Source organism: Oryctolagus cuniculus, chromosome 16 (assembly GCF_964237555.1).
Source record: "Oryctolagus cuniculus chromosome 16, mOryCun1.1, whole genome shotgun sequence".
Classification (NCBI taxonomy): Eukaryota; Metazoa; Chordata; class Mammalia; order Lagomorpha; family Leporidae; genus Oryctolagus; species Oryctolagus cuniculus.
Window position 1 is genome coordinate 11,073,640 of NC_091447.1, and position 27,671 is coordinate 11,101,310.

Below are 27,671 nucleotides of genomic sequence, written 5' to 3' on the forward strand. Positions count from 1 at the left end.
GCCACGGTGGCCATTGGAGGGTGAACCAACGGCAAAGGAAGACCTTTCTCTCTGTCTCTCTCTTTCACTGTCCACTCTGCCTGTCAAAAAAAAAAAAAAAAAAAAAAAAAAAAAAAAAAAAAAAAAAAAGGATATACCTATACCAGGATCACAGCTTCCTGAAAATTTAATAAGATGTTCCCAAAAGTCAGTCTGAGCTGACCTCAGTACATAACTGACTGAGGCAGTTGTTTCAAATTCCCCCTTCGTATTCCTTGACACAGTAGGACAAGGAGTCACTGTAGGCATAAAGTCAAGACTTAGGATGAAAAGCATGATTAAAAGCTTTTTGATCAGTAAAGATATAGCAGAGAAAAAATCATGGAACAGAATTTTGACTTATAAAAATGGGAAAAGAATAAACTAGAGCATATTTTCAAAAATATTAATATTGGAATACTTTTTTTTTTTTTAAGATTTACTTATTTACTTGAGAGGCAAAGTTAGAGGGAGAAACAGAGAGCGAGGTCTTCCATCTGCTGGTTCACTCCCCAAATGGCTGCAATGGATGAAGCTGGGCCAAATCTGGAGCCAGGAGCCAGGAGCTTCTTCCAGGTCCCCTACATGGGTACAGGGGCCCAAGCACTTGGGCCATTTTCAACTGCTTTCCCAGGCCATCAGCAGGGAGCTGGATTGGAAGTGTAGCAGTCGGGACTCAAACCGGCACCCATAAGAAATCCCAGCACGTCAGGCAGATGTTTAACCTACTATGCCACAGCGCAGGCCCCTATTTTTTAAGATAAAAGCAAGATGAGAGTATAGAAAAAATATACAAAAGATGAACTAAGAACTTTTTGGTCTATTATAGTCTATTCTAATTTTAAAAAGGTTGTTGGATTATGAAATTCTTGTGTATCTTGTTCAAAGAAGTAGGTATGTCTACTGATTAACAACATTAAATCAGTTTGTATGCACTTGTTCATGTGTATGTTGGAGTGTGGGGGAGGGTGTTTACAAATATGACAACTGTCAGGCTGAATTTGCAATTCAATTTTTATTAAGAATCCTTCAAATCTTTTGTAAGGATCTTTTGTAATGAAAGCATGAAAACCAAGTAGATTTTTCTTTGGACTGCCTGAAAATTTAAGGTACATTTCTTTTTGTCTTCATGCCAAGAGAATTGGGTAGTTCAAGAGCTAAACCCTATATTGCTATGGCTTTTATCAAAAAAATTCCATTTAGTATATTGCTCTGGATTTTCCCATTTCTTTCTTGTCTTCAGAAAACCACAATAAACTATTTTTTAGTTGAATAAAATAAAAGTAGAATGCCTTCCTTTGGAGACTAAATGAATAGCTGAAGATTGGGCTTAAAGGGAAAAAAAATTACAAAAAGTTATGTGCCACAATGAAGCTTTGAAAATGAAGCCTGAAAAAAAAAAATGAAGGAATGACAATTTGTAAATCAGGGTTCCAGAAGTTCTGTTTTATGATTATGTTGCAGTTTAATTCCTTTATATCTTTCTGCCATTGTTAAAAAAAAAAAAGCGACCAGAACTTCAAAGTGTTCCCGCATGTGTTCCAAATCAGGACTTCAGAGTTGATGTCTGACAGCCCAGAAATTAAAACGAAATAAATGTGCTGTTTAAACTCCCATTTTTTTCCAATAACAACAACAACAAAATCACTTTTTCTGTATTTAGGATTTTTGTTGTTGTTGTTTCACTATAAAATCCTGTTCCCCGTGATATTTACTCGTTTGCCACTTATGGGCCTGGGCAAATGAGGAAGCTATAGGACTTCAGGGGGAATTCCAGACAAGGAGAGCGGATGTCAAGTCTTTGGGATCAGCCTTTGTGACTTTTTCTGTATGTTAAAACAGATTCCCCCCTCAAAGAAAGCAAAAAGAAAAAGAAAGAAAGAGAGAGAGAGAAAGGAAGCAGGACAAAGAACCTTAGTTGTTAGGCCATGCCCAAACACCTGTGTTTGACTGCTCTCGCATTTTCTTTGGATGACGGAAAGACATCTCTGAAGAACAAAGACCGGCGCGGGGATGGTTTGTGTTTGAAAGTGCACGAGCGTGAATATGAAACGTCAGTCACTAGCCAGAAATTTGGCAGCCATTTCTTGGAGCGTTGAAGAGAATAATTAGAGTTTGACCCAAGAGTTCTGTTATGTGGGGGTGCAGATGGGTCCCGGACTGGGATAGAATCGCTGAGGCCAAAGGACTTTGATGTCATCTGCAGCAATTCCTTCGTTGGACAGATGAGGAAGAGAAAACGCCACATCTCGGAGTAGCAACCAGATAATACACCTAACGGAGAAGTGGAACATTTTGGCGACTTCTCTGATGTAGCTGCAGAAGCCAAGGGGCTCCAGTCTTAGAGCCACAGACATATAAATGCTTTAAGGTTTAGGCAACCTTCTCCCTGCCTGTGGGAGCCATTCCTTTCAAACCCTTGCCTTCCTCATTGTGTGTAGATTAGGAAACAAGCAGAAAGTGTGGACAAATAGCAACCAGGCAAAAAGGACTTCTTGCCACGTCTTTGCAAAGGAAAGCAGAAAAAAAAAAGCGAGCCGCTCTGGGGATATCCTAAGTTTACTGGGCTCTGGTTCATTCTCTTCTCTCCCACAATGCCATCTTGCAGTCTGCACATCTGGCCTGCAGAGAATCTCAGAATGTTTATTTCCGGACCCTGAGAGACTTTCCTGAGCATTGCTGGGGTAGATCCGTGTTTTGTCCATGTGAAGTGACATTCTGAGAGAAGCCTGTGCCCACATGGCAAGGATCTGCGTTGGTTTTGGATTTCTCGTAAGAGTTCACTGATCATGCCTGTTGGGAGGAGCTAGCGAGCTAAAGAGCTGCAGTGCTTTCACAAATGTGCAATCTTCATACATTCCTGCAGAAGAAGCAAGGGGAATGCCAAACCCCGATCTCCCTGCTCCCACACTGGCGCTGTGTCCACAGGCAGTCACGAGGCAGGACTCAGGTTCAGGCGCGGGCACTGTGCAATCTACATGTCCCTCTGGGGATGCTGGGAGGAAAGCTGGCATTGTAACTTTTCAGTAAATGGGACTGGGTTGGTTCGCTGGCTTATGTGCCAAGAGTGGGGGATGTTGAACTACTTACTACTCTTTCAGAATATGACAATTAAATTGAAAAAAAAAAAAAGATGTATTTGTGAGAAAAGACAGGTTCTAATTAAGTGAATTCTGCGAGCAAACTGTATAGGGATCAGAGAACATTCTCTGACTGTAGTGGTGGGGACAGCAGAACAGGCTCTTGCATGACACTAAGGCATGGATGGGAGAAGGAGGGAGAGCAAACGGAAAGAATGACACAAACAGATGTCTCACATTAGTCCCCCAGCAACCATTTGCTGGCCCTTCCCGAGCTCTTCCGTTGGCCAAAGTGAATATGTGCATGTCCTCATGTTTTCAACCTCAGGTGTTCATATCCCCAGTTTACAGAAGAAGAAAAAATGGAGACTCAGGGAGATGAAAGAGTGTCTGAGATGACCCCAACGACAGTGAGAGAGATGGGGTGCAAACTACAAAATCAAGAGCGCCGCCCAGAAAGAAAGCCTATTCAGAAATATCAATGTGATCATAATAGCACCTTAGGGCCTTGGTTACCAAGACAAGTGGTTTGGGCTTCTTTGTCATCAAGGGCTTCTTGGGTTCATTTGTCATTATCGCTGGTGCATGCTACGGTTCCAGAATCTAGATGATCGGTTGGCCAAAGTCAGAACATCAGGAGGAGAAATGGAGGGTGAGCAGAGATTGTCTAGGTAAATCTAGACAAATTTAATTAGAGTTAGTGGGTGTGCCCAGAAAAGCCCCACTGGCAATTTCTGTTTGAAGATTGCAGTTGGGAAAAGAAGGTCAGAAGAAATGGAGAGTTCAGCCTTCGGCTTAGTAATGCTGGGACCGTTTGCTGATGGGCAACCCTTGCAGTGGGAGAGTGGAGAGCTAAGGACAGAATCTCAGCAGTAGCCACATTTTTCATGTGGTAGATGCTGGAGGAGCCAGTACCTGGGCGTGGAAGAGAAGGAGCAGAGGAGGAGAGCTGAGAGTGTTACAACACAAGCCCAGTGGAGGAAATCTTTCAGAAAGCAAGGGAGATCAAAATGCTAATAATGAGAGTGTTACTCAGGATATATGCTATGGTTTAATGTACTTAAACAAGATTTGTAATAGTCATCTACAGTTTTTCTTATTGATACTACCAAGAGTTCCAGATATTTTATCAGGTGGTGATGAAAATTGCTCCTAAATTAAGTCACCACATTACCGATGCTCTTACTGCCTTTTCATGTCCACTGTCTGGCTCTCCCCCACTAACGGGTTAGTATATTCTTGGGTAATGTGTTCCCATACAACTGCTATGACCACATATCCCTGCAAATTCTGTTACCTCCATGGTTTTTACTAGAAGCAAAACTATTGTGGATTCTCTGATTTGATTATTTAATTAAAAGGATGAAGTGTCCCAAGAACCTAATTTTACTTACATGCTAATTAATGGTAGTTGGGAACAAACACAATTCTATGGTCAATAGCTTTGTTTTGGAACTCAGGAGTCTGAAAAGTTGTTCTCTGTTGAAATTCATGTCCTGTCATCTTTAGTTCTCTGATTGGTGCAACATAGCCCAAGTCCTTTTTGTGTGTGTGTATGTGTGTGTGTGTGTTTTAATAATCTTATATGTGTCTGATTCTCCATTAAAATGAAGCCTTTACCCTTTAAGTAACCTTTCCTCAGTTATAAGCCATGATTAACATAAATGCCAAACCATAAAGAAAACACAGTGGCATAAAGGAGAATTCACAATTTTGGCAATGTGATGTCAGAAGAACATTTACCTAACATTCTGAAATTATTGTTTTCAAAGAAGTATCCACTGCATGATATCCTAATATATTTATTTATCATCAGTGGACAGTCTTCTTCAAGTTAGCCTCTTATTCTTTAAAAACTCATCAAAAGTCTAACCCAATATGGTAACCAAGGCTGGTCTTAAGTAGGAGTCAATTGTTTCCTTTAAGACTATATTTTGTGAGAGCCACAATAGAGTTGAGAAATCTTCCTAATAGAAGCAAAAGCCTTTTATTATTCCAGAATGAGCAAGCAGATCCATAACTCTTACAGATGGTCAGGAAATTCCCTAGGAGTTTTACAAACAATAGCATTCAAAGATTGAAATGAAGGTCCCAAATCTAAAGCTACCTGGTAAAGACCAACCATCGACATAAATCCACTGCATCAGAGCCCTTCCTGAGGACTGATCTCATGGGCACCAGGAGGAAGAAGAAGACAGGAAGATCGAGATGCAGTTCAGAACAGGGGAGAGGTGAATGTTCAGGTTGAAATGTCACCTCCATACACCTGGAGTTCATTCTTTTATTTTTATTTTCATGACTGTTTATCTTATTCAGAAATAAAACAAAAGATAATCTGACTTCCTTAGTAGGCTTTCATTGTTGACTACTACAAAGTTATAAAAGATGAAAGGATCAACCCAAAGGCAGATCTGGAAGATTCCTTCAAGACTTTGTAATCAGATGGATCTCAGTCCTACATGCGGGTAGAAGGGTCTCAATAGAGAGACGCAAACCTCAGTGAGAAGGAAATCCATTTATCTTAAATGCCGAATCTCAGTTCAGCAAGAGGTTTAGATTCAAAGTTGATCCAGGATAAGGCACAGAAATCTTGGTTTTAACAAACACCAATGAGCCAGAGGTTAGCTTCACATCTGGAAACACTGATTTAGTCCAACACCTGTATTTGGCCCTTGGAGAAACAAAACCTTGGAGATGGGAATTGGCTGGTTCAGTTATCCACCAGATCACAAAACCCGAACGAGAATTTAGGTGATAAGACCCTTGTAACTGTTGACTAATGGTATCCAAAATTAGAATCAGTAGTGCCAGCCTGGTGCAATCACTGATGTTTGTCAAGGCAGACCAGGTAATCTTTTCTAGCAGTTAACATTTTTTAAGCATTAAGAATCGACGAATTCCTTAGAAGGATTTAAGGAGAGGGAGGAGAACATCTGGGTGTCTTTTATGAGAAGTCATTTCTCTCTAATGAATTTGTCTGAGGATGAAAATTATGATGATGAGTTACACAACTCTTCTGAGACATAGTGGTTATGATAAAAGCCATATTCCTTGAACAGTCACTTTGAATTTCTTTTGTCATCTATGATTAATTAGATGTTTCTGAATATTCAGTTGCATTTTTTTCTGAAGCTGCAACACTTATGGTTGGGATAGCAAAAATAGTGATGGTCACACCTTAATAAAATTGTTCTATTTTTTCATCTTATGGGTCTACCCGCTAAAAGCCCGAACCTGAAATTTTAACTAGTTTTGGAAAGAACTGAACTGACACTCCAAAGAGGGAGCAATAGACTGCACAGCTGCACATCCCTTGTGTATTCCAGTTTGACTCACAGCCTAGTGCATCTGTGAGCATCTTTGCTCTGAAACTCGGTTGCCTAATCTCATTACAGATTCTTGTTGAAAGATGTCCATGACCTCCTAGTTCTAATGACTCTAGAACAGCCAGCAAAGTGTGCTTCCCCGTTTATTCCAGGACATACCCAGCAGTCCCAACAGTCCTGGCAGCACCATTCTGCTTTGATCTACCCATCCTTAATCTGGACACTGCTCACTGCACTCTCTCAACATTCAACCCAGTCTTGTCATCTTTCAGTTCCTCTACATGTCCTGAAGTGTCTGGCCTAAAATGCCACTACCCTCCCTGAAACACCCTTCCCCTTGCCATTAGGAAGGCTGTACGGTGTTTTATATAAAGCAAGGGTGAGTTGGCTATGGGAGCCTCATTCATAAAGAGGAAAGGCTCCCTTTTCATACCGCACACCTCCCATTTGGGAAAGTCAGAAAAAGAGTGCCAGGTAAAAAAACCATGGTGCAATATCCTCTGAAACAGTTCACCTCCTTTCCCAGAGGTTGTGTTGGGTCCTGGCCATGTTGGCACTGCAGGTTTTCTGCCAAGATGTTGGACGTTGGGCTTCCTTCCTTTTCCTTCCTTCCTTCCTTCCTTCCTTCCTTCTTTCCTTCCTTCCTTCCTTCCTTCTTCCTCCCTCCCTCCCTCCCTCCCTCTCTCTCTTCCTCCCTCCCTCCCTCACTCCCTCCCTCTCTTCCTCCCTCCCTCCTTCCCTCCTTCTTTCTTTCTTTTCCTTCCTTCCTCTCTCTCTCTCTCTCTTTCTTTCTTTTTCCTTCCTTGGTTTGCATATTAGATTCTCATGAGTTTTGCTAAATGCTGTGCTTTACTTTGCAAATGTTCTTTAAGGATTTCAATTAAATGGTGATTTATTTTAAAAATCAGCAGTAACTAATGTGTAATAGAAGCCTATGTATTACAGAATTCTTAATCTTTAACAAATACATTTAGAGCCATTTTGTATTTATTTAACATACAATTGCTGTCTAATTTAATCTAAATTAAATGGTTGCTTGAAATCTATAATTTTGAGGGTTCCTGAGTCTCTTTTTATGGCAGGAAAAATAAGAAATCATCAGTTTTACCCAGAGGGTAGATAGTTATCTTTTAAAATCAAGTATTTGAATCTTGAAATTAAAAACCTAGGTCATTTTGGAAAGCAGTTCCCAGGAATGTTGTTGGCAGTGAGGCAGATGTCTCCATTTCCCTTAGAAAGGAATTTCTTTTTCTGCCATTCAACAAACCTTTATAATTTAGCCTATACTTACCCAGAATGTGAAATATGACTTATCACCTGTTTATGAGTACACACATTGAGAGAAGCAATAGGCTTTTAGCTTGTTTGCTTGCTTTATTTTTAAAAAGAAAATACCAGGTAATGTTGGATTTTACATGTCAAATATTGTAGTAGTCGAAAATATCATTTTTTAATAAAAAGGAAGTGGTTCTTAAGTAACTCTGACAATGAGAAAGGCAAACTAATGGTAAGCTTTTTGGCAGCGGTCAATTATAAATGTTACCATGATCACCATCATCTGAGCTGAATTTGGGGAATATTGCCTTGAATTAAATCCCTGTGGATGTTGAAATGCAAGCTTAGATCCAATGATTAGTTTGAAAAGGAAGTAAGAGGTTTTTGAGGAGAGAAAAGGGAGCAGTTTGTTGTCTTTTCACACTGAAAATATCAAAAGAATCAAAGTGGGTATCTCTGTTTGTGAAGATCAGTTTTTACTCATCTAGTGAGTGCTTACATAAGAAGACTGAACTGCAGTCATTACATTTGGGGATTATAATTCAGATGAGATTGGCACAGTGAGGGTAGCATCAGTACCATGTTGTATTAATACCAGGGTGCTGCAGTGTCATTTGGAGTTGACCACAGTTAGGTGGAGTCAACCTGTCCATCTTCCTAACCCAGCTGTGTCCCTAATCGACCTTGTTGCTTGGGCAAATAAATTTCCTTATTACTCCTTCTCCCACTTGGGCAGTTGTGTGATGGTTATTTCAGATAATGCATGTCAAACCCTCTGCATGTTGCATGGTCATGTTAGCTCTCACTGACATTCCTCTGTAAAAGATGTAAGGGTAAGAAGCACCTTTGCCTCATGGTCCAGTATCATTACCAGGTCATATGGGAACCTCTCAACAAATGTCTGTTAGATGAATGGACCTGCTAGTGTGATATCACTGGGTCCTCTTGAAGACACAGTGCCTTGCTTTGCCTTAAACTTAAATCAATGGAATTCCCCATAACTTTTGTAGACCTATGAAGGGAAGAGTCTATGACCAAAAGGGACTTGACTTTTCTCCGTGGCATGTTTATCTGGGTTTGAACATTTTCCCAGACACCCCTTATGCTCCAGCCCCACTTTCAGATCTTGAAAAACATTTTATCCTTCAATTGTCCGCAGTATCTTTTCTAAGTCATTCTTAAAGGAAGGAAAATGGATCTTCTGTATATACCTTATAAGAGCATGTTATTTTGGGGAACCAGTGTTATAGTGCAGCAGGTTAAAGCCCCAGTCTGCAGTGCCGGCATCCTATATAGGCACTGGCTGGAGTCCTGGATGCCATACTTCTGATCCAACTCCCTGCTAATGTGCCTGAGAAAGCAGCAGTGGATGGCCCAACTCCTTGGGCTCTTGCACCCATGTGGGAGACCTGGAGGAAGCTCCTGGCTCCTAGCTGCAGATCTGCTCAGCTCTGGCTAATGCAGCCATCTGGGGAGTGAGACAGCCTCTACCTCTCTCTTTCAAGTAAATAAAATAAATCTTTAAAAAAAAGAAAAAATTCTTCTCAAGGCTAGAAACCATGGCTTTTATATCTTCGATATTCTCACAGCAAATAACAGGCACCAAAAAAAATCTTTGTTGTATTAAAGTACAAAAATAAAAAATAAAAAGAGCATATTATTTTTATATTTGCTTTCTCTGAAAATTACTTTCTATTATAAATAAGGGTCCTGCATGGAAAAAGTTGGTTATTGTGGTTAAGAACCTTGACTTCAGAAGGAAAGATTTAAAAAGCTACCTCTGCTGGTTGAACTTGGATGATGCACTTCACTTCTTTGTGTTTGTCTGAGGAGAGAATCGTGGTAAAACCTCATTCCTATTTTCCTGAGAATTAAATAAAGTGTACAGGGTTTCACACAGAACTTACCCCATAGTGACCTCCGTATAAACTTTAGCTATTTTCACGCCTTTAGCCAGGTTCACAAAGTCTACTTCAACCCTCTCAGCCATTTCTACATCAGTAATTCAATTAACATTTGTCGAGATTGCCCTGTATTAGGCACCAGATGTAAACAGTCAGCTAAGATGACATCCTGGTGCTGTAGCAGTTAACAACTAGTAGAGTGGATGGACACATTAAGAACTATAGAGTACAAACGGGTGTGCAGAGGGCACATTGGACAACAGGTACATTGTGTGGGACATTGAGTATGTTGCTTTCACTGAGTTTAAAACGAGAGTAAGGGGCAGGAATTTGACCCAGTAGTTAAGACATCAGTTAAGAGCCCACGTCCTATTTCAGAGTGCTGAGTTTGATTCTAGGTTCTGGTTCCCAGTTCCAGCTTTTTGCTAATACAGGCCCTGGTAGGCAGCTTGTGATGGCTGAAGTAGTTGGATCCCCAGCACCCACGTGGGGGACTTGGGTTATTTCATGGCTCTTGGCCTTCCTGACCCAGTCCTGGCCATGGTGGGCATTCTGGGAGTGAACCAACAGATGAAGGCATGCTCTCTCTCTCTTTCTGTTTTTCTCTCTCTCTCTCTCAATGTGAATTTAATCCTAAAAAATGTGAGAAGCAATGGCTTGTGGCTAGGTTGCTTGTGTGTTGGGCTTGCTGCTCTATGCTAATGAGCCTAAAGTTTCCTGCTACCCTGCTTGTCCAGGTCATCGTTCTGTCCTACTTTGAACATTCTTTCAGTCATCTAAGTCCTTTTAGCATTCCTTAAGCACAATATAAGTACATTTAAAAAGCCTTGTAGTGTCCAAGGCTGTGGCAAGTGCTGTCTCTTTAACAGAAACCTTGGTTCATAGCTCCATGAGTCTTGTACTTGCAGATGGTGGCCTTGTCATCATGAACCCTTGCTCCTCCAGCAGTGTAATTCTCCTGTTCTTTTGCAGAGAGTGGCCCACAGATTTTTAGCTTCACTCCAGGGTCATCAAGAACCCAAAAGCACTGACTGTGTTTGCATTCTCTTATCACAGTTGAAAACTCATCACAATCTTAATTTCTTCCCCTAAACCACTTTGTTCCACTTTGTCAATGTGCCCATATTATATTTTCTTTTTATTTGAAGTGGGGGGAGAGGGAGAGGGAGAGGGAGAGGAGAGGGAGAGAGAGAGAGTCTCCCATCTGCTGGTTCACTCCCCAAATGCCTGCAACAGCCAAAGCTGGGCAAGGCTGAAGAACATGAGCTGAGAAATCATCCAGGTCTCCAATGTGGGTGTCAGGGACCCAACTACTTGAGCCACCACCTGCTGCCTCCTCGTTAGGATGCTGGAATCAGCAGTGGAGCTGAAACTTGAACTTTAGGCACTTTGATAAGGATGTAGGGATCCCAAGTGTGCCAGACGCCACCCACATACCCTTCATTATGGCATAAACTGGAATTATAATAGAATTTTAATACTGATTATAATATAATTATAATACTGATTTTTCTTAGCCCTGTAATATGAGGCAGTTTTTGAATAACTTTTATATAAATGGGATTAGAATTTAATAAATCACTTGGAGGTTCTGTGGGTCACAGGTCTAGGAAACTTCACTGGATTCTCAGCTTCTGGCTGGATCTTTAACCCTGATGGCTCTGGGGAGGAATCCTCTTTCAGCCCCGTCAGGTTGCTGGCTGAAATTCAGGCCTTGTGCTTGTCAAACAGAGATTCTCAGGAAGTCCTTCCTACTTTCAAATGAAGAAGGAAGCTTCAAATGGCTCTTCCGCTTCAAACCTCTCTCACTTCCTCTCCTGTGACTGGTTGGAGAAAGCTTTGCCTTCACAGCACTCTTGAGATACTCTTAGATCCTCCTCTCTGATCCCATCAGTGTCCCTAATTCCTCTTTTGATTTACTCAAAGTCAACTGGAAAATCCTTTTGCCACAACTCTAAAGAAAGGTGATTAGGGGATGGGCCGTTTGACCCAACAGCTAAGACACCCACATCCCATATGTGAGTCCAGAAGTCTGTGTTCTGGCTCCACTTCTGATCACATCTTCCTGCTGATAAGCTCCCTGGATGGGACAGGTGGTGATTCAGGTAGTGGACTCTCTGCCACCCATGTGGGAAACCAAGATTGAATTTCCAGCTCCCACTTCTAGCCTGGCCCACCCATGACCGTTTGGGCCATTTGGGAAGTGAACCAGTAGGATGGTATCCTCTATGTCCGTCACTCTTTTATTATCTCAAATAAATAAAATGAGCAACAGATTTGTTTTAAAAACTGAACAGTTGTGCTAAGCTAAAGGTCACTGGAGGTCGTTCTGAGAATCCTGTCTCCCACAATATCTAATTGAAACAGAGTCAAGTATACTTGTAGAGAATAAGTTAACTTCAAATTCACTAATTCTTTCAAAGAACATGTGCTAAGCATTTACTCTGTACCCAATTCTATGCTAGATTTGAAAGAAATAAGTCTTGGCAATTTTTCCTTGTCAAATGAAGTTTAAAGAGCAGGATTGTCTAGAAATATAGGTTCCTGTTCACCAACCTTTTTTTTTTTTTTTCCATTCTATGTTTTACCCTTTTTAGAACTTCTAATTATGTGATCCCACACTGACATAATCAAGTGATTCTAGAACTGGATTTACTAATAGAAAAACTAAGTGAAAGAAGAGAATGATACCATCTAGGAGATAGTTATCCAGTTGAGCTTTGAAATTAAGAACAGGATTAATGGGCTGGGAAGAATACAGTGTAGATATCTTATTTCACTTAAACTAACCAGCAGGATTATTATTTCACTTAAACTAACCAGCAGAATTATTCCTATGTCAGAATTGGGAAGCGGAGGCAACAGTTTGCAAATGGATAACCCTGCAAGCATTTAAATGTCTGTCCTCAGTTATCTTCCGGGTCTCCTCTAATCAGATGCACATCCTCTCTGTTAAGCTTTATCCAGCTTCCCTTCTAACAATGATCTTTCTCCTTGTTAAATTATACTTACCTGTGTACATGCCCCTTTCATTTTAGTTCCTTGGAAGCCAACATTACGAATAAATCTTATTCATCCATGTATTTTCCTAGCTATCATTAGGGTATGTGTGCAGTAAATGCTGGATGAATCTGAGTAGGGCAAACCACTGCAATGGGATCCTCATTGCTTAGCAGGAGCCCGACCTGCTTTCATTCCATCCTCCTTGCCCAATTATGCAGGAACATCCATGAGAGAATAGATCCCATGTGTCTGACGCATTATTGAAAACAGCAGTAAAAGCTAGTGATTCACAAATCAAGTTGCAGTTGGGGTTTGGCAAAAACTGATTTTTGTGGAAGGGTGGAAGAGAATGGCCCTGGGATGTCCAACAGCATTTTCTAGGGATTATTCTTTTTCCTCACTGCTTTTATACTTGTGTATTTTAAGGGAAATTTAATTCATATGCTGATGGTTTGTTTACACTTAACACATTAAAGCCATGACTTGGAAAAAATCATTTGGTGTCTAGGAACTCTTTCTTAAGTCGTTTCTTTTGAACTGCAGATCCTATCTGAAAATATGGCCAGTGTTGATATCTGTAAGTTGGCAGCAATAAACTGGGAAATGCACTCAGAAAGATTTTACTTTTAACTTCAACTTTCTTCTTAACTATTTGCCTCTATAATTCAGCTTTCTGCATCTTAGATTGCTCATCCTTAAAATGAATCAATTGAAATATATGCTTGTTCTTGAAATTCATTTTTAGATATAAAATTCTAGGAGTAATGGCTTTATTAAAAATCAAAGGCAAAGCACTGCTCTGTACTACGTTATACCCACTGTATTCCATTCATCATTTTAGGTGACTTTTAGTAATGAGATATTAATTTTAAATACATGATGTAGAATAAATAATATTTAGTGATATCTGTAGGTGAGAAAACAGAGGTTTGTGTTGTCACATATCTATCTGAAGTATCATATTTATATATAAATTATGGTGCCCTGTACATATTTAGTAAATGATGATTGCTAGGTGCATCATACATTGATAGACTTATGGATAGTCGAGAAATCAGTCAAGTTTTCTTGTCATTTTTATTCCCTTGAGTTCCTGAGGATAAATTCCATTTTTCTGAAATAATGGCATTGAACGATTCCATTGTCTCAGACTTTGTTTAGGATGTGAAGTATTTCTTTGCTTTCAAAAGGTGCTGAGAATACAAAGTCACTCTGGAGGCATTACTGACTGAAAAAGGAGTTTTTATTGTGGTTGGAAGTACTGTCTTTAAAGCATATGCAGTATTTATGGGGCTGCTTGGAACACACCAACTGAAAGATTTAATTATAATAATCTCCATATTTCTTCTAAAATTGATTTCCGGTTTCAATGAACTTGGAAGGAGTCCTGGGACATCAAATAAGTAAAGATCTTAACATGAAATGTATCTTCAGAATATGTTCATAAATTTACATTTTAAACATGACCAGAAAATACAAATCTTAGCCCATTATTAAGGTGATACTTTAATGAAAATTTTTCATTTGCATGAAATAAACCTTTTTGGCTACAGATGAAAGGATTTTATGGTAGCGACAATGGTTTTGTGAGTGAAATGATCCCAGCATCATCAGGAACGAATCACAAGTGCCTACCATATGAATTACAGCATGAGGAGTCTTAAAAAGGTATTTTTGTGGAAAGCATGTCTCCCATCTGCAACAATCAGATTCAGCTTTGAAGTCTGGCTGGCAAGGCTCAGGATGCACGAGACTGCCACATGCTACCTAAACGTCTCTCCCTACTTGATGTGGACTGCCTTTTCCTAAGGAATAACACGGGAACTTAACGACAAGGGGTGTTTAGACAAGGAAATGGTTACAGTTTTTGTAATTGGACCTCACTGTACCTGCATTCTTCAGTGAGCCTCTCTGGGTAAAACTATAGAAAATACACCAGGTGGACATGCAGCATTAAATTTAAAATTAAAACAGGACAACAAAGATGTGCGGCTCCTTTGATCCCTACTATACTGAATGTGGAATGAAGGCTTCATGAACAGTGCAGGCCCTAATGAAACTAACCTGCTAATAAATAAGGAAATTGACATTGAGGCTTTTTAATCACAGAAGGAAGTCTTACAAAAGTGATACAAGTCATCATAACACATTAGGACGCAGGATTTCATGAGACCTTCAGTGCTGCCGACTTTCAGCAATGGCAGCATGGGGTGGTGGGGTTCTAATATCGGTTTTGATTTTTCCTTAAGGCTTTCCTCAAAAATGCACAAAATGATAGCGGAAGAAGTATAAGGAATAGAAGGCTGACAGCACTTAAGTTGGGAGATTTACAAATAGGAGTAAAATGACTTGTCTCATCAATCACTGCCTGTCACTATTTCTTAATTAACCAAATGAATCAAGACTCAGCTACCTTCCTCTGAGAGTTGGTTCCTGGCTCTGGAGTCTGGTCCTGTCTCATACAGGATAGCAGGGGTCGTTACACTGTAGGGTGGAGAGAACTCCCTTGTTCATCTACAGCAGGAGTCGCTCTGTTTTGGTTTCCATGGAAACTTTCAATACTGTTTGCAACTTCATAACAGAAACCGACTTTCTGGGAGTCTCCCATTTCTCTCAACCTGGATAAAAATATTTGACTTATCCTCAGCAAGTGTGGCTGAACTTATATAGGTTATGGGTGAATCAGTGTATAAAGTTCTGACTGCACTTTCTTCCCATTTCACTTTTACATGCTTTACTGTTGATGTTCTGGCTAGAAAAAGAGAAGTTAGCATTAAAAAGAGCAGGCCTCTTTCCATTCTTAAATGATAGTACAAGAATCAGATGAATAGTAGCATATATTGGTCATTTTGATCACACGTAGGGATATTTTTTGCAGTCATATATAAAACAAAACAGAATGCCATATTTAAATATCTAAAAACAGAATTTCTTGGTACATTGACATATTTAAAATTGTAATGATATGAAAAATGTTCCTATTGACATTTTTAAATTTAAGTTAAAAATTTACATGAATCTCTTTTATTTAGAAAACACATACAAACACATGTATGGAATACACAAAAGGAGAATTGGTTGTTTCTGGTTGATAGAATTTTGTATTTGTTATTATAAATAATTGTATGACTTTGTTTATTGAACAATAAGCAACATTCAACAATGTTTGTTTATTGAACAATAAATAATATATATATGTTATTCAAGGGATCTTCAAAAGGTTCATGGAAAATATTTATTATGAAAAAACTATACATGGATTTCAAAATTTTTTGCATTAAAATAAGCTTCTCTTTCATTTCCAACTTTCTATAAACTTTAAAAAGTATTCTTGAATATTATATTGTTCATTTTTTTCAGTATTCTCTATCATTTTGCAAACTTTCTGTGACAAACTTCTAAATTTTGGTTTGTAATAGTTTTAAGGAAAATTAAAATTAATTAAGGGGCCGGCGCCGTGGCTCACTTAGTTAATCCTCTGCCTGTGGCGCTGGCATCCCATATGGGCACTGGGTTCTAGTCCTGGTTGCCTCTGTTCCAGTCCAGCTCTCTGCTGTGGCCTGGGAGGGCAGTGGAGGATGGCCCAGGTGCTTGGGCTCCTGCACCCACATAGGAAACCAGGAAGATGCACCTGGCTCCTGGCTTCGGATCGGCGCAGCACCAGCCATAGCGGCCATTTGGGGAGTGAACCAAAGGAAGGAAGACCTTTCTCTCTCTATCTCTCTCACTCTCTCACTGTCTATAACTCTACCTGTCAAATTAAAAAAAAAATTAATTAAGGGTTTTTTTCTCCCCTTTTCACTACCACTGTTCTCAGGGAACTATCTAGAAATGTTAGAAGCATTTGAAACATGCCATTTGAAAGGATGAGTTCTTTATTGTCCTGTGACTTAGTTATTCAATACTTAGCTAAGGTTTAACCTTTGAGTCTTGGAGCAGTATTTCATTTTCAGGCAACTTTTCTGGAATAGTAAAAATGCTGACATAATACAACATTTTAGGCAGAAGCAAACCCCACAGAGTATCAGGAAATCAACTTGAAATTCATAACTTGAAATCACTCCCAAAGTCACAGCTTATTTAATACTCTTTTCAGAAGCAACAAAATTGAATTTGCTTCTAATAAATTAATGGAACCAGCAGATTGCAAACTAAAATTGTGCTGCCAATCCCTTTGCTCAGCAGTGTCTGGGTGTTGGTAGCCATCCGTTCAGCTGTGTTTGGTTATCAAAAGAAATGACTTGCTATAGAGTAGCTTCCCTCTCATGCTTATGATTTAATGCTGAGCAGACTTTTTAAAACAACCAGGCTGTATGCAGGATTCTTTAGCAGTGGGAGTGAAACTGGTAGTGCTTGAATTTTATTAATGCCTTATTCTAGAAGATTTCTGCAAGAGTTTAATGTGCTAAATCTTTCTGAGCAACAGTATTTTTTTAAAGATTTATTTATTTATTTATTTGAAAAGCAGAGTTAAAGAGAGGGAGAGAGAGAGAAAGAAAGAGAGAGAGTGAGAGAGAGAAATCTTCCATCCATTGGTTCACTCCCTACCCAAATGACCACAACAGCTGGGGCTGGGCCAGCCAGGCTGAAGCCAGAAGCTTCATCAGGGTCTCCCACGTGGGTGGCAGGGGCCCAAATACTTGAGTCACCTTCTGCTGCCTTCCCAGGCACATTAGCAGGGAGCTGGACCGGAAGTAGGGCAGCCAGGATTCAAACTGGTGCTCACACAGCCAACAGCTTAATCTGCTGTGCCACAATGCCAGCCTCTGAATAGTAATATTTCTTAAAGAAATCTTTATGTCTAGGCAGGTAAGAAGCACCCCTGCCAAGGCTGAACTCCAGCCAGTGTTGACCAATACCGGTCATTAACCTGGGTTTGCATTTGTGGCTGCTCCAGCACCTCCCTGCCGTGAACGAGCTCTGCACTCCCACCTCCCAAATGCCCAAACTCAGCAAGTTGAGAACCCAGGCCCTTCTCCACACCCAGGGATTTCTTGCACTCGGCATGCACCAGGAATATGGAAGTGTCTTCTCGCTCCATCACTCATACCCAGGAAGATGGAAGCTGCTGTCTCCTACAATTTTTCAACTCTGAAGGTTAAGTTTGATAGGTAGGATGAGCTTTTGTGTCTTTTGAGAATCTAAAACCAAGTACGTTTCCATGAACCTTATTATCATGTCTGTTAAAAATATGTGACAAATGGCCGGCGCAGTGGCTCAATAGGCTAATCCTCCACCTGTGGCACTGGCATCCCGGGTTCTAGTCCCAGTCAGGGCGCCGGATTCTGTCCCGATTGCTCCTCTTCCAGTCCAGCTCTCTGCTGTGGCCTGGGAGTGCAGTGGAGGATGGCCCAAGTGCTTGGGCCCTGCACCCCATGGGAGACCAGGAGAAGCACTTGGCTCCTGGCTTCGGATCAGCGCGGTGCACTGGATGCAGCGGCCATTGGGGGGTGAACCACCGGAAAAGGAAGACCTTTCTCTCTGTCTCTCTCTCTCACTGTCCACTCTGCCTGTAAAAAAAAAAAAAATACATGATAAAAACTTCTAATCACTCATACACACAGGGGGGGGGGGGGGAGAGAGAGAGAGAGAGAGAGAGAGCCATGAAACTCTTTGTCTCTTGAATCCTGAAAGAATAGTGCCTTGACATTCGTAGCCACACTCAACTGACTTTTCCATTGTTTCTAATATGCCCAACAGCAATGAACACAACAGAACTCAGGGTAATAACACTAAATAATTATTCCTGAATTGTTTATTTGGATTGGAAAAGAGGGCATGTGCCCTGTAGAATTGCATTTCTTTACTTCACTTGAATGTTTCATGCATGCAATCCTGGGAGTTCAGCTTCCTCAATCTCTGACTCCAGAGATCACATGGGAAACATGTGAATGGAAATAAACCCTGTAGGTAAAAGAAAGAGGAATTTGGATAGAGATCAAACATAAGCTTCATTCCACATTTTCCTTCCACTTTTTACTATCCCATCTAAATTTGGTATTTTATGAGACCTTTTTTCATTCCCAGAGGAACGAGTGAACTTAAATCAGATTTGGGGCTTTCTCTTTCTCTCTCTTTTTTGTAATCCATGTGATTTGATTTGCTCAGTAGTAACGTTAGATAATTGAATTCTCGATTTCTAGGAATTTTCAGTATGAAAGATATGGTGTACTGGATTGGATTTAATTTTATGTCTTTAAAAATTATCACTGTAGCCCTGGTGTGGCTTATACTGAAAGAGCTGTCCAAAATATTTAAGTGTAATTAGCAGAAATGTGTGCCTGCCTATGAGTATTTAAAAATTTTTTTTGAAGTGGAACTAATTGTTGTGTGCTATTAATTTAGACTTAGACAAAGAACAGTTCCAAGCATTGGAGCTCCAAAACCCTGCATCACATATTTTCTGAACGCTCACACTTCTTTTTATAGTCATTTGGTAAATAAGGTGGAGTTTAGTGTGGTCAGCTTCATTCCGATGTGGTCTGCATAAAAGATTCTTATTGGCACCATCATGAGGTACATAGGAAGTGAAAGATATGAAATCCCTGAAAACAGCTTTTAACCTCATTTAAACATTCTTTTTAGGATATGTTTTTGTCATGTATTTAAAAACATGGGATAACTGTAAAGTGACTCTTGTTGCTTCCACCTAAAAAGTAGTTAAGTGGTTAAAATCAACATTGCAGCGCTTCAAGATAGTGGGCAGCTGACTCATCCTGTTCATGACTAACCGTGAATGGTGGACCAGAATTGGACATCTGGGCCGTTGTTGCTCCTGGGTGGATATCTAAATGCGTTCCAAGGATTAAGATGATAATATTTCGTTGATCCAAAATGGAAGCAACTTTGCTGAATTTGGAGTTCTTCTTGTTGGACAGTTTCATAGGCTTTCACTTAGTTCTGCCAGCTATGTTCTGAGGATTTCTTCTCTTTGCAAACAAAGTACTACGATATCTGAGAGGAGAGCAGAGATCAGGCCTCACAGCAGCCTAGTGAGGGTTGTGGAACACGCAGCTCCTCATGTGTTATTCTTTCAGGCTTTCATGGTGTAGGGATAGGGGTGTAAATAAATATCTTGTGAATATTCTACCTGTTACATAAATGGAGGGAGATGAAATCGCATCTTATTTCTAATTTGAAAAGGATAATTCTCCTCACTGTAAACATTTTAAAAATGAATACCAAAAGTATAGAGACAAAAGAGATCATCTGTTGCCAAGAAATGTGGGGCAGAAGGGAAAGATGAATTAGTGGAGCTCCAGGCATCTTTAGGGCAGTAAAACTGTTCTGTATTATTTCATAGTGGTGGGTACTTGACATTAGAACTTAACAACATGAACTGTGAATCCTAACTATGGACTTTGGTTAAAAATAATGTATTCTTGGGTGCCGGTTCAAATTCCAGCTGCTCCACTTCAGATCCAGCTCCCAGATAATGCACCTGGGAAAGCACCGGAGGATGATCTAAGAGCTTGGGACCCTGCACCCATGTGGGGGACCAAGAAGAAGTTCCAGGCTCCTGGCTTCTGCCTGGCCCAGGCCTGGCTGTTGTAACCATTTGGGGAGTGAACCAGCACATGAACATCTCTCCCTCTCTCCCACCCACCCCTTCTCTGCCTGTGTCTACCTCTCTGTAACTCTGCCCATCAGATAAATAAATAAATCTTTAAAGAAAAAATAATGTATTCCTATAAATTCTAACAAATGAAATGTGCTAATGCAAGATGTTAGCAACGGGAAAAGGAGGGAGGATGTATATGGGAACTCTAGACTTTCTGTTCAGTTTTTCTGTAAACGTCAAGTTTGTCTCAAACAATAGACTTAATTATAAGATATGTAATTAATTTAAAAATGAACATTCATTCCTCTTGTATCCATAAAGCTTTAAAAATGGAGCTCTGTATTGAAATACATTTCATGTATACTATTTGTTCACAATTGTCCCTGAAACTGCACATATTGGATGCAATACTAAATTTTTTTAATGTTGAATAAGAAACATTCAAATTTGGCAATATGAGAGATTACATATCCTGAAACACTCCTACAAAAAACAGCTCAAAATGCTGAATTTCATATAAAAACCACCCATTTAAGCTTATGGATGACTTCCAAACAGATAAAGGAGAGTGAATGTGGAAACAGTTCATTGCTCTGTGGACATCTATCCCAAAATCTCCAGATGGTCAGAGCTTGAACATTCACAGTCTTCTGCATATGGAAAAAAAGAATTGAATCCTGGGCCTATCAAGGGAAGGGAATCAAAAAGAACCAACTATAAGAAAAAAGGATTCATAGAAGAAAAGAAAATAGTGCTGACTGAAACAGCATCCATCTCAGCTATCCTTACCAATAGAGGAAATTTCAACAACAAAGAAGAGGAAGACAGTGAAGAATGAGACGGAGGAAAGAAAGAAAAAAGGAAAAGACTACACTTATTCTTCATGCAAATTTATAAAACAAGTCCTGCAATCTAAGAAATTAAAATGTTATACCAGATAGTAGTGTCCCATCCATCCATTGTTGTAAACAAAAGTCACAGTTGACATGAGCTTCATGATATCACACTCAACATTAATATCACATTCAACCCAGATGTTTTCAGTGGGTTTGGGGTGTTGCAATGAAGTATCATAGATTGGTCACTTGTAAACAGTAGAAATTAATTTCTCACATTTCTGCAGGCTGCAATTCTGAGATTAGGGTGCCAGCACAGGCCAGTCTTCATGAGGACTTTTTACTGAATTGCATGCAGTTGACTTCTTGAGTCCTTACATCATGAGGGTCAGAGGGTTAGAGAACTCTCTGAGCTCAGCCTTTTTTTTTTTTTTTTTTTTTTTTTTTTTGACAGGCTGCGGCCGGCGCACCGCGCCTATCCGAAGGCAGGAGCCAGGTGCTTCTCCTGGTCTCCCATGGGGTGCAGGGCCCAAGTACTTGGGCCATCCTCCACTGCACTCCCTGGCCACAGTAGAGAGCTGGCCTGGAAGAGGGGCAACCGGGACAAAATCCAGTGCCCCGACTGGGACTAGAACCTGGTGTGCCGGCGCCGCAAGGCGGAGGATTAGCCTACTGAGCCGCGGCGCCGGCCTGAGCTCAGCTTTAAAAGGGCACCTTTCCCATTCATAAGGATTCCACATAATTACCTAAAGGTCCACTTCCTTAAAGGTTAAGATTCCAACAAATGAAATTTGGAGGCACACAAACATTCAAGCTCTTATACCAAGCTTCAAACATATGTCACATGTAAAGTTACAATGAATATGAGGTCCAAATACAAAAACAAAATAATGATAATAAATAAAAGCAGATTATTGGGGTCGGCACTGTGACTTAGAAGGTAAAGTGACTGCCTGCAGCACTAGCGTTCCGTATGGGTGCCAGTTCGAGTCCTGGCTGCTCCATTTCTGATCCAGCCCTCTGCTATGGTCTGAGAAAGCAGTAAAAAATAACCCAAGTGCTTGGACCCCTGCACCTGCTTGGGAGATCTGGAAGAAACTCCCAGCTCCTGGCTTCAGATCAGCTCAGCTCTGGCCATTGTTACCATCTGGGGAGTGAACCAGCAGATGGAAGACTTCTCTCTCTTCCTCTGCTTCTGCTTCTTTATAACTCTGTCTTTCAAGGAGATAAATAAATCTTTTTCAAAAGCAGAAAATTAAGGAACCATGAAGATTAATCAGCTGAAACAGAAAATAACAAACTAATCTAAAAATTTCAGTGTCTGATACAAGCCTATAAAATAAGGAAGGAAAACATGAGCAAGGAGTAAGAAACTATAAAAAATGTCTTGGAAGTTATGAAATGTAATCAAATAGAGATTCTAGAATTAAACAATACAAGAACTGAAGAGAAAATTCTGTAAAGGTGTTAAAGAACATATTATAGACATATGAGGAGAGAAAGTCTGGGAGATAAATTTGAATAAAATTATATGTGATGGAGGACAGAAAGATATATGGAAAGTATGAAAGGGGAACTTAAAGACAGTGGTGAGTTATAATGCCTACACACATCTAATTAGAGTTAAATCAAAAGAAGAATTCCTAGGAAAATACAACCCAGGAAGACATAGTTGTAGTGTAGTCATAAAAGCTCTAAAAATTCAATCAATAGATTAAACTTTTTCTCAAAGATAACACAAACCAAAATGTTTTTTAAATATTTGTTATTTATTTATTTATTTGAAAGTCAGAGTTACGCAGAGAGAAAAGGAGAGGAGGAGAGAGAGAGAGAGAGAGAGGTCTTCCATCTGCTGGTTTACTCCCTAGTTGGCCACAACGGCTGGAGCTGCACTGATTTGAAGCCAGGAGCTTCTTCTGGGTCTCCCACGTGGGTACAGGGCCCAAGGACTTGGGCCATCTTCTACTGCTTTCCTAGGCTATACCAGAGAGCTGGATTGGAAGTGGAGTAGCCAGAGCTTGAACCAGTGCCCATATGGGATGCCAACACTGCAGGCAGCAGCTTTACCCACTACAGCACAGTGCCGGCCCTCATGGTTTTATAGGAATTTTTTTCCGTTATTATGGGGTCAGATAATGAAAAAATGGGTCCCAAACATATCAAAATTCAACATGGTTAATTCAAGGATAAAAATGACAGATTAACCCCATCCATGAACAAATGTGAAAAAAAATCCTAAACAAAGCATTAAGAAAACAAATTCAGGTCTGTATTAAGATAATATATTACAATCAGGCTTGTTTTACTCCATAAATGCAATGATGAGTTAATATTTTTAATATTAACTAATGCAACCCCCAAGATGCCTAAATTATACTTAAAACCTATCAGTGCAGAAAATAATTGTATTACATTTTACCTCCATTCATAATAAAAACTCTAATTCAAACTAGAATTAGCTCCCTTCTTCTACAAAATGAAAACATAATAAGACAACATTATTCACACACCTACTTGGCAAATCACACTGAATGTTGGCAAGAATGTGACTCTGCTGGAATTCTTATAATTTTGAGAGTGAGGACTGGTAAAAGCCCTTTGGAAATAATCTGATATTATTCCAGTCTTGCATATGTGAACCAAAAGGCCCATCCAACAACATTCATGGCAACATTGCTTATAAGAACAAAAACCTGGAGTTTTGTAATAACAAAAATGCCAAATATCAGTCAATAGAAGATGGGAAATAAATTCTATAGACATAAAATGGCCTGCTAGACAGCAAGAAACTAGTTACTTGCCTCAACAGATGAACAGACCAAGTATCAAAGATTTAAAACCATTTTGATAAAGTTGTAAAAAAACTAGCTAGACAATGGAAAGCAATAAAATTATAAACATAAATTCAGAATTTTGATTTCCACGTGACGGAAAATACAATCAGGGAGAGGCACACAAAGGGCTTCAAAAGTGTTGCTAATATTATGTTCTTTAAGTTGTACAGTGAATGAATAGGTGTTTGTCATTGTCATTTTGCCTTATCAGATCTATGGGTTCTATTTATACTTTTTGCATTTATCAAATATTTCATAATAAAAAATCTATAGAATCTAACATGATAGTAGTTAGATGAAATAAAATTAAGGCAGATAATAGAGACAGGAAGCATATGGCGAACAAATGGGATGGTCTACCCTATTAACACTGACTGAATGACATTCAAGTTTTTCAGATACATACAGAATATGTTATGAAAGGTGGTTCTGTGTACCGGTAAGGAGCCAACTGACTGGCACAGGTCTTGGTTGTGGTATTTCCTAGCTGTGGGATCTTGGGCTTTGACTCTATCATTAGTAAAATAGAGATAGTAATAGGACCTAACCCATGAAAGTTATGATGAGTGTTACCTGAGTTAGCATATAGAAGTTCAGAGAAACCACTTGTGTAGAGTAAACGCTCCATCAGTGTTACAGCCTGGTGGTACTTTTTACTTGGTTTAATAATTTGAAACGTTTTCTTTGTATTATGGTAGGCTTTGGTCATTTGACGAAACAATTGATGACACTGGCTGATGGACGTGTAGTGTTGGCTCTAGAAGGTGGACATGATCTCACAGCCATCTGTGACGCATCAGAAGCCTGTGTAAACGCCCTTCTAGGAAATGAGGTAAGAATCCAAAAGAGCAAGGGTGAAGGGTCAGGGGTGCATGCATGCATATTGTTAATTATTTTATGTGATAGACTCCGAAAGTGCAATGTTGCTTTAACCATAAGAAAGCAGGTGGTCCTTAAGTTTAGATGTTCTCTCACGTCATCTGCTACAACGTTTTCCCAGGTGTAGAGGCTTCATGAGGTTATTCACAGTACTCAAAAATGAATAAAGGTAACCATTAAAAGACTCATGTTGTTTCTGCTGACCCAACCAAGGAGCACTGAAATATTTAATAAGAAATAAAACTAAAAATAATTGTCTCTTGAGATTTCCTGTAGGATTATGTTAGCTCGGGGTGGGGGGGGGGAAGAAGTTTTTTGAGAACATTTTTGTCATCACTTAAAAATATCTATGCTAAGTAGTAGATATTATTTTCATTTTACATATAGCAGTAATGAGTCTTAAAAAGGTAGATAAATCATGCAAAGTCATGCAACCAGAATGTATCAGATCGATGAGTTCAACTTAAATCAAAATGGTCAAAGATCACTCTTTTCATTTTTATATCACACAATTAAATATTAGCATATTTTTCTGACCACTCTCAGACTTGAGATCAAATTGCTCTGCAGTTCAGTTCCAGGCCATTGCAAACTTTGGGACCAATTCATTGTAGTTCAGCAGTATTTAATGTTTGTATGTGTTCATTAATGTTATCAATTCACTTATTTTTCAGTGAATACATGGCTGTATATGACTATCACATATTTTGCCATTCTTTTGCAAACTGAAAATATGGCTTAGGTTATTAAATAAACAGGTACAATATCTTTTTAAAAATTTGCCATTTCTACCATTTTTAACAGATGTCTTGTCTATAGTATTTAAGAGAAAAAAATGCCTTTTCTTCTGCACATTGACCATACTCTGTTACCATTGTTTTACAAACCCAAAATGCTTCAATATGATTATTTTACCACATTATTAATGTTAAGGGATTGGGAGAGAAAACTTGAGCATTGCTCAAGTCTTTTACTCTGCCGTGTGATTTTGAACAACACAACAAACCAAAGGATGCAACGAACTAGTGATTTGTATCAACCACTGACTGTTGTTTCAGATCAATCATGATTTAAGATTGCTGTGATTTTCTAAAATGCCAGAATCTTTCTGAGATTCCTGTGGGCTGGAGGGTGAAACTAAATGTTCTCTGTGTATGGCAATATAGGGGTGCAAAGAACAAATATTATTTCTATTTTTTCAGTTAATGTGGGGCTACATTGCTTGTCTACAAGATGAGACTTTTTGCATGGCCACCTATATTCTCAAATAATTTTTTTGATTTTATAAATTTTACTAATTTTTTTTTTTTAATTTGAAAGGGGACAGAGGGAGAGAGGTCTTTCATCCGCTGATTTACTCCCGTAACAACCAGGGCTGGAAACAGTCCACAGCCAGGAGCCCAGTACTCAGGCTGGATCTCGCATGTGGATGGCAGTAACCCAAGCACTTGATTCATCACCTGCTGGCTCCTAGGATGACCATTTACAGGAAGCTAGAATCAGAAGTAGAGGCAGGACTTCAACCCAAGCATCCATGTATGGGATGTGGGTGTTCCCAAAAGGTCTTAACCACAGCACCTAACTCCTACTCTATCTTACTTGATTTTAAACATAGAAACATTTCTGCAAGGCAGACTGGTTTTAATATTTGCACTATAAAGGCTTGCACCAGATGTGTAGAAAGTCACAGTGGATTATGGATTGCAGCTCCAGGCTGATTGACCTGTCTAGAAAAAAATGCTACCCATCTGCAAAAACCAGTGGCCTTTTGATTCTGTGGGAGGAAATGACAGATTTCAGTGGCTGTTCATAAGCGATCCTGTGTCTCTGCTCTTGTCACCTATGCACGGGACAGAATTCTGTTCTTCCAACAGAGCATTTCTAGTGAGGATGGAGTCATATATCCTGTGATCACTTTCTTTAAGAAGTAGTCCTGTTTCAGAAAAGATAGAGTTGTTTAAAGTTACATTTTTTTTTCACAATGTATCTAACATTTACTAAAAAAGGCAAAATGAGTGTGTTGTGTATCTTCCTGCCCCTGGTTGCCATCTTGACTGGGAGATCTGTAATTATCATCATACAGGTGCTTTTCTTAGAGTTTTCATAGAGAAACTACTGACATGAGAAGGATGTCATGTGATTTAGAGTTTGAGATCTGCACTTCTTTCCCACATGTTTAGAAAGACGGGACCTGAGATGGAGGAGGAGATAGAAGTATAGTTGGCCACTGTTGTTGTTGTTTTTATTATTCATTTGAGAGGGAGAGAGATCTTCCGTACGTTGATTCACTCCCCAGATGCTCAGAGTAGCCTGTGCTGGGAAGAGGACAAAGCTGGCAGCTGGGAACTCAGATCAGATGTCCCAGATGGGTGACAGGAACCCAGTGACTTGAGCCATCACTGCTGATTCCCAACATGCATAATAATTGGAAGCTGGAGTCAGGAGCAGGAGGTGGGTTTTGAACCTAGATACTCTGATATGGATGTAGGCACCTTAATCTCTGGGCCAAAAACCTGCCCCATCATTGGCCTAACTTAAATCTTCCCATATTGGTGTAGTGATTGCTAACATTTCCAATAAGTAATAATTGAAATGATCATTTTGACTATATTAACTACTAATTTGACTTTGACTATCTGAATCCCTTACAGTAATCTTGACTTACTTATTATAATACCCTAAATACCATCTTGTCGTTTTTTGCTGACAATCTTCAATAGCATAAACACAATCTAAAATTTACTCATTGTACATTCAAGGAAGGGAAGTTTGAATGATCTGTGTCTTTCTCTATTTTTTTCCAGCAAGTTTTCTTGGGGACTCAAACAAGAATAAATATTTTTCACTTCAAGAACATAATAAATGGATTTAGTGTGCTGAACAGTGAAAAGTAAATTTTGTTGTATCAGGTATATCAGTACACAGGAAAACAAAGCTAAGGGAGAGAACAATTTC

General features: G+C 39.5%; 1 protein-coding gene across 37 annotated transcripts in view; it reads left to right on the forward strand.

Moving 5' to 3' along the window:
- HDAC9 (histone deacetylase 9) overlaps positions 1–27,671 on the forward strand; it is a 1,002,499-nt gene that overhangs the window by 919,216 nt on the left and 55,612 nt on the right. For all 37 annotated transcript variants that reach the window (XR_011383068.1, XR_011383069.1, XM_051853225.2 and 34 more), the window contains one exon: positions 24,536–24,669. Coding sequence is in view for 35 of the 37 variants with exons in the window: in XM_051853225.2 (XP_051709185.2) it covers positions 24,536–24,669 (134 nt within the window). In the remaining 2 variants the exon portion in view is untranslated. The remainder of the gene's footprint in view (positions 1–24,535; positions 24,670–27,671) is intronic.